The 12,346-nt window shown below is 42.0% G+C and overlaps 1 protein-coding gene across 2 annotated transcripts in view; it reads right to left on the bottom strand.

The window, feature by feature from the left end:
- Positions 1-12,346, bottom strand: part of lpcat2 (lysophosphatidylcholine acyltransferase 2) — a 110,310-nt gene that overhangs the window by 78,153 nt on the left and 19,811 nt on the right. For both annotated transcript variants that reach the window (XM_068049476.1, XM_068049477.1), the window contains exons 4-6: positions 10,323-10,435; positions 10,146-10,206; positions 9,444-9,502 (exon numbers count right to left, since the gene is read on the bottom strand). In XM_068049476.1, the coding sequence (XP_067905577.1) occupies positions 9,444-9,502; positions 10,146-10,206; positions 10,323-10,435 (233 nt within the window). The remainder of the gene's footprint in view (positions 1-9,443; positions 9,503-10,145; positions 10,207-10,322; positions 10,436-12,346) is intronic.

The following is a 12,346-nucleotide window of genomic DNA, read 5'->3' as shown; positions in this document are numbered from 1 at the left end:
AATCAAGTGGGCTTTGTCCGGGATGGTGTCTTGATTGTTGTTGGAGCTGCACCCATCCAGGCAAGTGGAGAGTATTCCATCAGACTCCTGACTTGTGCCTTGTAGATGGTGGGCAGGCTTTGGGGAGTCAGGAGATGAGTTACGCGCCGCAGGATTCCTAGCCTCTGAGCTGCTCTTGTAGCCCTGGTATTTATATAGCTACTCCAGTTCAGTTTCTGGTCAATGGTAACTCCCAGGATGTTGATAGTGGGGCATTCAGCGATCGTAATGCCATTGAATGTCAAGGGGAGATGGTTAGATTCTCTCTTGTTGGAGATAGTCATTTCCTGGCACTTGTGTGGCACCAATGTTACTTGCCACTTATCAGCCAGAGCCTGGATATTGTCCAGATCTTGCTACATTTCTACGTGGACTGCTTCAGTATCTGAGTCGTCGCAAATGGTGCAAATTCTGCAATCATCAGCGAACATCCCCACTTATGACCTATGACTGAAGTAAGGTCATTGATGAAGGTGCTGAAGATGATTGGGCCTAGGACACTAACCTTGAGGAACTCCTGCAATGAAGTCCTGGAGCTCAGATAATTGACCTCCAATAACCACAACCATCTTTTTTTGTGGAAGGTATGACTCCAACCAGCAGAGAGTTTTCCCCCTGACTTCAGTTTTGCTGGGGCTCCTTGATGCCATACTCAGTCAAATGCTGCCTTGATGTCAAGGGCAGTCACTCTCACCTCACCGCTTGAGTTCAGCTCTTTTGTCCATGTTTGAACCAAGGCTGTAATGAGGTCAGAAGCTGAGTGGCCCTGGTAGAACCCAAACTGAGTGTCACTGAGCAGGTTATTGCTGAGCAAGTACCGCTTGATAGCACTGTTGATGACACCTTCCGTCACTTTACTGATGATTGAGAGTAGACCGACGTGGCAGTAATTGGCCGGGTTGAACTTGTCTTGCCTTTTGTGTACAGGACATACCTGGGCAATTTTTCACATTGCCGGGTAGATGCCAGTCTTGTAGCTGTACTGGAACAGCTTGGCGAGTGGCGCAGCAAGCTCTGAAGCACAGGTCTTATCTATTCTAATCCCATTTTCCAGCATTTGGCCTGGAGCCTTGCATGCTCTGGCGGTTCGAGTGATCATCTAAATACTTAAATGTTGTGAAAGTTCCTGCCTCTACCACCCCTTCAGGCAGTGTTCCAGATTCCAACTACCCTCATTGTGCAAAACATTTTCCTCAAATCCCCTCTAAACCTCCTGCCCCTTACCTTAAATCCATGCCCCCTAGTTATTGACACCTCCGCTAAGGGAAAATGTTTCTTCCTATCTACCCTATCTATGTCCCACATAATTGTGTATACCTCAATCATGTTCCCCCTCAGCCTTCTCTGCTCTAAGGAAAATGACCCTAGTCTATATAGTCTCTCTTCAAAGCTGAAATGCTCCAGCACAGGCAACATCCTGGTGAATCTCCTCTGCACCCTCTCCAGTGCAATCACATCCTTCCTATAGTGTGGTGCCCAGAACTGTACACAGTACTCCAGCTGTGGCCTATCTAATGTTTTATACAGCTCCATCATAACCTCCCTACTCTTAAATTCTATGCCTCGGCTAATAAAGGCCAGTATCCCAAATGCCTTCCTAACCAACTGTGCTGCGACTTTCAGTGATCTATGGACAAATCCACCAAGGTCCCTCCGACCCTCTGTACTTTCTATGGTCCTATCATCCATTGTATATTCCCTTGCCTGGTTAGTCCTCCCAAAATGCATCAACTCACACTTCTCAGGATTAAATTCCATTTGCCACTGCTCTGCCCATCTTACCAGACCATCTATATCGTCCTGTAATCCAAGGCTTTCCTCCTCACTATTTACACCACCAATTTTTGTGTCATCTGTGAAATTATTGATCATACCTCCTATATTCACGTCTAAATCATTAATGTACACTACAGACAGCAAGGGTCCCAGCACCGATTCCTGCGGTACACCACTGGTCACAGGCTTCCACTTGCAAAAACAACCCTCCACCATCACCCTCTGCTTCCTGTCACTAAGCCAATTTTGGATCCAATTTGCCCTGGATCCCATGGACTCTTACCTTCTTGACCAATCTCCCATGCGGGACCTTATCAAAAGCCTTAATGAAGTCCATGTAGACTACACCAACTGCTTTACCTTCATCACCTCGAAAAATTCAATCAAATTTGTTAGAGATGATCTCCCCCTAACAAAGCTACATTAACGATTCTTGATCAATCCCTGCCTCTCCAAGTGGAGATTAATCCTGTCCCTCAGGATTTTTTCCAATAATTTCCCTACCACTGATGTTAGACTCACTGGCCTGTAATTACCTGGTTTATCCCTACTTCCCTTCTTGAATAATGGTACCCCATTCACTGTCCTCCAGACCTCTGGCACTTCTCCTGTGGCCAGAGCAGATTTGAAAATTTGTGTCAGAGCCCCAGCAATCTCCTCCCTTGCCTCACATAGCCTGGGATACATCTCATTTGGGCCTGGGGATTTATCCACTTTTAAGCCCGCTAAAACAGCTAATACTTCCTCCCTTTCAATGCTAATGTGTTCAAGCATATCACAAACCCCTACCTGATCTCTACACCTACATCGTCCTTCGCCATAGTGAACACAGATGAAAAGTAACCATTTAAAACCTCACCTACGCCCTCCGGCTCCACACACAAATTACCACTTTGGTCCTTAATGGGCCTTACTCTTTCCCTCGTTATCCTCTTGCCCTTAATATATTTATAAAACGCCTTAGGACTTTCCTTTATCTTGTCCGCCAGTGTTTTTTCATGTCCCCTCTTCGATCTAATTACTTTTTTTTTTAAATAGAAAGTACCCCCCTACAATTTCTATACTCCTCGAAAGCCTCCGCTGTTTTCAGCCCTCTGAACATGCCATAAGCCTCCTTTTTTTTCCTGATCCAATCCTCTATGTCCCTTGACATCTGGGGTTCCCTGGACTTATTGGTCCTATCCTTCACCTTTACGGGAACATGTTGGACCTGAATTCTCACTATTTCCTTTTTGAATGACTCCCACTGGTCTAATGTAGATTTTCCTACATGTAACTGCTCCCAGTCCACTTTGGCCAGATCCTGTTTTATCATATTGAAATTTGCCTTCCTCCAATTTCAGTACTTTTATTTCCAGTCCATCTTTGTTCTTTTCCATAACTACCTTAAATCTTAGACTTATGGTCACTATCCCCAAAATGCTCCCCCACTGACACTTCTACCACTTGTCCGGCTTCATTCCCTAAGATTATGTCCAGTACTGCCTCTTCTCTTGTAGGACTTCCTACGTGCTGGCTTAAAAAGCTCTCTTGTATGCACTTTAAGAATTCCACCCCCTTTAAGCATTTTGCATTAAGACTATATCAGTTAATATTGGGGAAGTTGAAATCCGCCACTATTATTACCCTATTATTTTTACACCTCTCAGATTTGCCGACATATCTGCTCCTTTATCTCTCCCTGACAGTTTGGAGGCCTGTAGTACACTCCCAGCAAAGTGATTGCCCCCTTTTTGTTTTTAGGTTCTACCCATATGGCCTCATTTGAGGAACTTTCTGAGACATCATCCCTCCTTACTGCAGCAATTGACTCCTTGATCAATTGTGCAATTCCACCTCCTCTTTTACACACACCTCCCCGCCCCCCAATCACACCTGAAGATTCTATACCCTGGAATATTAAGCTGCCAGTCCTGCCCTTTCCTCAACCATGTCTCTGTGATAGCAATAATATCATACTCCCATGTGCAAATGCCCTCAATTCAGCTGCCTTGCTTGCAAGACTCCTTGCATTAAAATAGATGTAACCCAGCCTTGCATTATTCGCCTAGACAATTTTCCACACGGCCGGGTGGATGCCAGTGTTGGAGCTGTACTCGAACAGCTTGGCTGGGGACGCGGCAAGTTCTGGAGCACAGGTCTTCAGTTCTATTACCGGAATGTTGTTAGGGCCCATAGCCTTTGCAGTGTCCAGTGCCTTCAGTCATTTCTTGATATCATGCAGAGTGAATCGAAGACTTGCACCTGCGATGCTGGGGACTTCAAGAGGAGGCCGAGATAGATCATCCACTCGGCACTTCTGACTGAACACTGTTGCAAATGTTTCAGCCTTACACTGATGTGCTGGGCTCCCCCATCATTGAGGATGGGGATATTTGTGGAGCCACCTCCTCCAGTTAGTTGTTTAATTGTCCACCACCATTCACAACTGGATGTGGCAGGACAGCAGAACTTAGATCTGATCCGTTGGTTACGGGATCGCTTAGCTATGTCAATCGCATGCTGCTTACGCTGTTTGGCACACAATTAGCCCTGGGTTGTAGCTTCACCAGGTTGACACCTCATTTTGAGGTATGCCTGGTTCTGCTCCTGGCATGCCCTCCTGCACTCTTCATTGAACGAGGGTTGGTCCTCTGGTTTGATAGTAATGGTAGAATGGGGGATATGCCAGGCACAGATTGTGGTTGAGTTCAATTCTGCTGCTCCTGATGGCCCACAGCACCTCAAGGATGCCCAGTTTTGCATTGCTAGATCTGTTCAAAACCTATCCCTTTTAACACCGTGGTAGTGCCACAGAACACGATGGAGAGTATCCTCAACGTGAAGGTGGGACCATCTCCACAAGGACTGTGCGGTGGTCACTCCTACCAATACTGTCATGGACAGATGCATCTGCGGCAGGCAGATTGGCGAGGATAAGGTCGAGCATATTTTTCCCTCTTATTGGTTCCCTCACCACCTGCCGCAGACCCAGTCTAGCAGCTGTGTCCTTTAGGACTCTGCCAGCTCGGTCAGTAGCGGTGCTACCAAACCACTCTTGGTGATGGACATTGAAGTCCACTACCCAGAGTACATTCTGCCCCCTTCCCACCCTCACTGCTTCCTCCAAGTGCTATTCAACATGGAGGAGTATGGATTCATCAGCTGAGGGGGGGCAGTAGGTGGTAATCAGCAAGAGATTTCCTTGCCCATGTTTGACCTGTGCCATGAGATTGCGTGGGGCTGAGAGTCATTGTTGAGGACTCCCAGTGCAACACCCTCCTGATTGTATATGACTGTGCTGCCACCTCTGCTGGGTCTGTCCTGCCAGTGGGACAGTGGTGTCTGGGACATTGTAAGTTATGATTCCGTGAGTATGACTATGTCAGGCTGTTGCTTGATTAGTCTGTGGGACTGCTCTCCCAACTTTGGCACAAGCCCCATGACGTTAGTAAGGAGGACTTTGCAGGTCGACAGGGCTAGGTTTGCTGTAGTCGTTTCCGGTGCCTGGGTCAATGCCGGGTGGTCCGTCCGGTTTCGTTCCTTATTGACTTCGTAGCTGTTAGATACAACTGAGTGGCTTGCTCGGCCATTTCAGAGGGCACGCGAGAGTCTACCACATTGCTGTGGGTCTGGAGTCACATGTAGGCCAAACCAGGTAAGGACAGTAGATTTCCTTCCCTCAAGGACATCAGTGAACCAGATGGGCTTTTACAACAATTGACAATGGTTTCATGGCCATTAGACCAGCTTTTTAATTCCAGATTTTTTTTTTTTATTAATTGAATTCAAATTCCACCTTCTGCTGTGGTGTGATTCGAAACCATATCCCCAGAGCAATACGCTGGGTCTCTAGGTTACTAGTCCAGTGACAAAACCACTATGCCACCTGGGCCATGTTCCCAATAACCTGTTCTCCAGTGAGGACAGGTTCAATTCTTGCAGTTTGTCTTCAAAACTTAGTTTTGAGATCTAGCATTGCTCCAGTTACATTTTCCAGAATTGTTATTTTCATTCCATCAAGGATAAAGCATCCGCTTGATAGGTTCCCCATCCACCACCTTAAACATTCATTCCCTCCATCACCAACGCAGTGAGAGCAAGGCGCACCAGCTACACTGGTGCACTGCAGCAACTAGCCGAGCCTCATTTGGCAGCACTTTCCAAACCCGCAACCTCTACCGCCGCCTAGAAGGACAAGGGCAGTAAACGCATGAGAATACCACCACCTCCAAGCCATACAGCATCCTGACTTGGAATTATACCACCATACCTTCACTGTCACTGGGGCAAATCCTGGAACTCCCTTAACAGCACTGTGGGTGTACCTACATCATATGGACTGCAGAAGTTCAAGAAAGTGGCTCACCATCACCTTCCCAGGGCAATTAGGGATGGGCAATGCTCACATCTGATGAATGAATAAGAAAAATGTAGGGACTTTTGGAATGCAAATAACAAAATTCTAGAAAACCTAACAGGAACAACGCTCGATCTCAAAACTAAGTTTTGAAGGCAAACTGCAAGAATTGAACCTGCCCTCACTGAAGAACAGGTTAATGAGAACACGGCCCAGGTTAAATGACAAACACTGTGGACATAAGCAAGCTAATTATTTGTAACAGCAAATGCAGACCTAGGGGATGAGTGTAAAATTACCACATGAAAGGGATCAGAAATTATTCTTCACCTTCCTTCTCCACCACCCCAACAGCAAACAGGTGGAAACGATAAATACAGTTTGTTATGATTTAAGAAATATGAATGCTTAAGAGTGGGATGAAAGACTTTTAAATTTGTACATAAATGATCAAAAGCTTTAGTAACCACTATTTCCAAATCTTATGGAAGTGAAAGGATTATTCAAATTGAGGTTCTATGCTGAATTATAGTACACAAAACAGGCTGGACAAATGACTTACTCTTTCTAATTTTATAGCAGACATTCAGAAATCTTAGCAATTTGTCAGGACTTTTTTTTTCTTTTTACAAAAACAATTTGGGAATGAATTATATTTAGTGTGGTATTTTAAGACAAAGTGATATTGTGCAGGTTTAAAATGCTGCAGGCTGCAGTCGTTGAGACAAAGGGTTTATGTTAATTTTTATGAGATTTACCTACTGGTAAAAATCACTAAACAGGGAAGATGTCAGAGGACTGTCTTCCCACTTTCTCAGAACATAGGAAGAAAAGCAGAAATGAGAGCCATAGCCAGGGAGTCAGGTTTTAAACAAGATATTGTATGGTTCAGGATTTGACCTGGAGTTAGAGACTGAGATGCAGGAGGTCAACTTTGCAGATAGACTTTGTCTTTCTTTAAAGACAATGCCACAAACAAGTTGACTAGTACACAAAACAGGCTGGACAAATGACTTATTCTTTCTAATTTTATAGGAGACAAGTGAAAATTGGCAAGGGAGGTTTATTTACAACTATTACTCTGTATGTTTGCTTGCTGTTTGTAAAATAAAGCAGTTTAATAATTTGCATTCTTCCCCATTTCACTAAAGTCTTTATCAATACACTTAAGCAAATGTCCAAATTTTCAGTTCTGATCACAAGGGGTTCTTATTGCTCTACCTCCAGGTTACACCATCCTTGGCTCAATGGGCAGCATTCACCTCTGAGTCATAAATTTGTGGTTTCAAGTGCAGAGATTTTAGGCTGACACTCCTGTTACACACTGAGGCACTATTGGGAGTGCAGTCTTTCGAAAGAAACCCCACCTGTTCTCTCAGGTGGATGTAAAAGATCCCATTGTGCTAGTTTGAAAAAGAGTAGGGGATTTTCCCCCCTGCGTTCTAGCCAATATTTATCCCTCAACCAACACCACAAAAACTGATTATCTGGTCATTGCTGTTTACTGAACCTTGCTGTGTGAAAATTGGCTTCTGCTTTTCCCACATTAAAACAGTGTCTACACTTCTTTAGAACTTCACTGGCTGTAAAGCGCTTTCAGGCATCCATAGGTTATGAAAAGTACATAACAAATGCAAGTTTTTCTTTCTACTATTGTGTAATGGATCTTGGCAGTGTAGGCACATTCCTGAACACACAGATCAACCATGTGAGTCACCAGCACCACTGTAACTGGCAGAACATCTTAAGGCAAACCTAAAATTTGATAACAGCTAAAGGTTATAAAATGGGATCATGAAATTTAAATTCCTTTTATCTGAATAAGAGGCTGTATAAACTTTTATCTGGATGATATGAGATTAATATTCTTAGTAATGGACAACTTGGTAGAGAATCATCTAGTGAAAGCATTTAGTCAGAATTAAGCTATCCACTGTCAAATGCAAAAAGAAAAATCTGGTTTATTCACTTCAAAACGAAGTGAAATCCCAAAAGGGTCAAGATTTATAATACTTTCCAAAGTACTTAATTGAATTTTTGTCGTAAATAAAAAGTAAACTTATAAATAACCAGACGGACTATTAAAAAAAGTTGTTTCAGTTACAAAGTGATAGCATTCAAGAAACAAATGGTTTTCATAATGAAATTTTGTACAACCACGGAGGCTGAGCAATGCAATGTGATATGGAAAGCGATGTTATTTGGAGACAGAATGTGTTATGCATATTCCATTCAATATTTTCAACACACATCTATCCCTCCATATTAAGATATGAAAAGGATCAGGAAGAAAATACAAAATGACTAAAGAGATACTGTGGTTATGCCAGGCTTCCCAGCCATTAATAGTGGTCTGAATCATTTCTAGTTCAGCAGATATTTAGTCTGTCATAAGACTTCAAAGCTCATATGTCCACATTAAAAAGGTAACATTAGCTGTAGTGTATGTTGCACTTGAGCTGCAAGGAAGTCCAAAGAAATGATGGTCTCCTGGGAACAAACTCCTTTTCCAGTTCTCAGGTCAAAACAGATGGTTTGAGCTTGAAATATTAATATTTAACTGAGGAGAGCTTGGGAACTGAGTCCTACTCTGAGCCTCTCCAACATCTACACATGCACACTCTGGGTGCCTTTACAAAAAAGTAAAATTCACCAATAACCTACAAATTTCAAACATGTCTCAACAAGTAAACATCTGGCTCCAGGTTGACAATCTGTTGAATCTTTGTTACTATATTACTTTGACTACCTGAGTTAGGGTCTAGTCATGCTCATGACAATCACATTGACATATTACAGTAACTATTAAATTATTTTTTAAAGCAACATTTTGTGGCAGGACTGATATTTCCCATGTCATTTTTGCATTAACTGATAAATCTCCTTGTTATTTGTTCTGATCTATTATTTTGGGTGTTTTTAATAGGCAGGCAAGTCAACCAAACTTAAAATTTCAATATATAATGATTAACTCAGGACATAAATCTTGGGTCAAATGTTTCCTTAGGAAGTGTTAATTGCACTAAACATAGAGATTACAATCTTTGAACAATTGCCTCAGGGAAAGCTAACTATTCCCTTCAATCCAAGAGGCCGAATGAATTGGGGATGGTTTATGTCAATAAAGACTGTACCAGGTTTGTTGAAAGGAATAAGCTCAACGGCTTTTTCTCATTGCACGCTCTGATCTGAACAGCGCACAAGCCGTAGTAAAATTGTTACCTATTCCTTACTTTACTAGTTCTAGGGAGGAGAAGATGAAGAAATAAATTGTACACACAAAACTCACCAGTCTATTTGGGTATCGAATAAGTACTGGCTGAACGGGAACTCCAGGAATAAAAGCACCTGTAAACATCAGAAACAATTAGGATCCTTTTTTGGAACTGCAAGGCATTGTCCTCTTGACTTAAAATTAGTGGAAATATTAAATGTGGTGATTGGAGCTAGCAGAGATTAAGCAATATGGTGGGGTTGATCTATGAAGAGAGATGACATATTTAGACATTATGCTGTTCCTAACAATTGTTGTATCTCTATGTCTTAAATCCTTTATACAAAGCAGTTTCAATAGAACAACAATTCATTTGGCTTGTGGGCAAATATTTAAGTTTTCTGATCACTTAGTGATACATTAATTAAGTTCATCAGAAAACTATTGGAGGAATTTAATTATTTGTGAATTACATTTACCCAGAATTTCCGAAGAAAATTACTTTCACCACATACTTGAAGTCTGGAAAGGAAAGAGGTTTGCAATGTTGATAAAACAGACTCCTCTACTAACTGGCTAAAGTTATGTTAAAACAGACTGAAATGCCAGGAGTAGGGCAAGTTCAAATTCCATCAAATGGTCCTTTCTAGTTTTAACTCTTTCCCTACTAAATGAGGAGGAAATTCTCAGTTAGAACCATTTGAAAGCTTCTACGCAAACTATATAATTAAAATAAGGATATAAGCATGAAAACTTAACCAGAACAGTTTAACGCACCTGATTTGAAAGTGATGAGGCAGGTACGATTTGTACAGGTGCCTTCTGGAAAAATCAACAGCTTGAAAGAAAAAGAATGGTACTTCAACATAACAGACTTGATACTGAACTAAAGTCTAATAAAACTGCCACACAAGGGCTTACACAATCACATCTAGTTTCATGTGTTTAAAATACCTGGGGCCATTTCCCTCCGGACTGTGCACGCTTTGTAATCTCTTCAACAGTTTTCTTTCGAGAATTTGTTTCAGTGCGTGATACCAACACAGGCTGAGAACAATGCAGTAATACTAAAACACAAAAAAAGAAGGCTTTACAAACTTTTTTCTCTATTACACTATTCTAAATCACTGGCATTATCTGGAATAAAAACTGAGAAAAGATGGAGGTACGTAATATAAGTCAGGAGTTAAAAAGTCATGCCAAAAGAAGAAATTTGATTTATCCAAATTGAGAACCTCATTTACTACGACCGTGACATCATTCTAACTGGAAGAATTCTATTGAGTTCCATGTTACAAATGTTTTTATGAAATATTTCACCCAATATTTTCAACGCTGACTCCACCAGACTAGTTAGAGAATGCATTTGCTTTACAGTGGTTCCAGCTGAGTTCTTTCAGTTTTTTTTTTAAAAAGAGGACTTTAAAAAAAATCAGGAGGTCAAGGAATCAATAAAGTGGAAAAGTCTTCCTTCCCATAATGGGAACTCAGTTTAAGCATCAAGCAGTTCAGGTGAGGAATATCCAGAGTCTGGTGCAGAATACAAACATACGAATTAGGAGCAGGAATAGGCCACTCGACCCCTCGTGCCTGCTCCACCATTTAATAAGTTCATGGCCGAACTGATTACTCTACATTTCCACCTACCCCCAATAACTTTCCACCCACTTGCTTATCAAGAAGCTATCTTCCTCTGCCTTAAAAATATTCAAAGGCTCTGCTTCCACTGCCTTTTGAGGAAGAGAATTCCAAAGACTCTCAACCCTCGAGAGAAAAAAATTCTCATCTCTGTCTTAAATGGGTGACCCCTTAATTTTAAACAAGACCCCTAGTTCAAGATTCTCCTACATGGGGAAACATCCTTTCCACATCCACCCTGTCAAGTCCCATCAGGATCTTATGTGTTTCAATCAAGTCGCCTCTTACTCTTCTAAATTCCAGCAGATACATGCCAAGCCTGTCCAGTCTTTCCTCTTAAGACAGCCCACCCATTCCAGGTATTAATCCAGTAAACCTTTTCTGTACTGCCTTCAATGCATTTACATCCTTCCTTAAATGAGACCAGTACACAATACTCCAGATGTGGTCTCACCAATGCCCTGTATAGCTGAAGCATAACCTCCCTACTTTTGTATTCAATTCCCCTCATGATAAACGATAACATTCTATTAGCTTTCCTAATTACGTGCTGTACCTGCATACTAACCTTTTGCAATGTATGCACTAGGACACCCAGATCCCTCTGCGCCTCAGCTCTGCAATCTCTCACCATTTAGATAATATGCTTCTTTTTTATTCTTCCTGCCAAAGTGGACAATTTCCCACTTTCCAACATTATACTCCATTTGCCAGGTCTTTGCCCACTCACTTAACCTATCTATATGCCTTTGTAGCCTCATGTCCTCTTCATAATTTACTTTCCTACCTATCTTTGTGTCACCAGCAAATTTAGCAACCATACCTTCGGTCCTTTCTTCTAAGTCATTTATATAAATTGTAAAAAGTTGAGGCCCCAGCACAGATCCCTGTGGCACACCACTTGTGACATCTTGCCAACCTAAAAATGACCCACTTATGCCTACTCTGTTTCCTGTTAGCTAACCAATCTTCTATCCATGCCAATATGTTACCCCCTACACCATGAGCTTTTATTTTCTGCAATAACTTTTGATGTGGCACCTTATCAAATGCCATCTGGAAATCTAAGTACAATTCATCCACCGGTTCCCCTTTATCCACAGCACATGTACCTCCCTCAAAGAACTCCAATAAATTGGATAAACATGATTTCCCTTTCACAAAACCATGTTGACTCTGCCTGATAACCTTGAAATTTTCTAAACGTCTTTAATAATGGCCTCTAACATTTTCCCTAAGACAGATGTTAAGCTACCTGGCCTGTAGTTTCCTGCTTTCTGTCTCCCTCCCTTTTTGAATAAAGGAGTTACATTCGCTATTTTCCAATCTAAAAGAACCTT

The sequence above is a fragment of the Heterodontus francisci genome, chromosome 17 (genome assembly GCF_036365525.1).
Source record: "Heterodontus francisci isolate sHetFra1 chromosome 17, sHetFra1.hap1, whole genome shotgun sequence".
NCBI lineage: Eukaryota > Metazoa > Chordata > Chondrichthyes > Heterodontiformes > Heterodontidae > Heterodontus > Heterodontus francisci.
Note: the sequence above shows the minus strand (reverse complement) of the source record. Positions and strands in the feature narration are given on the sequence as shown.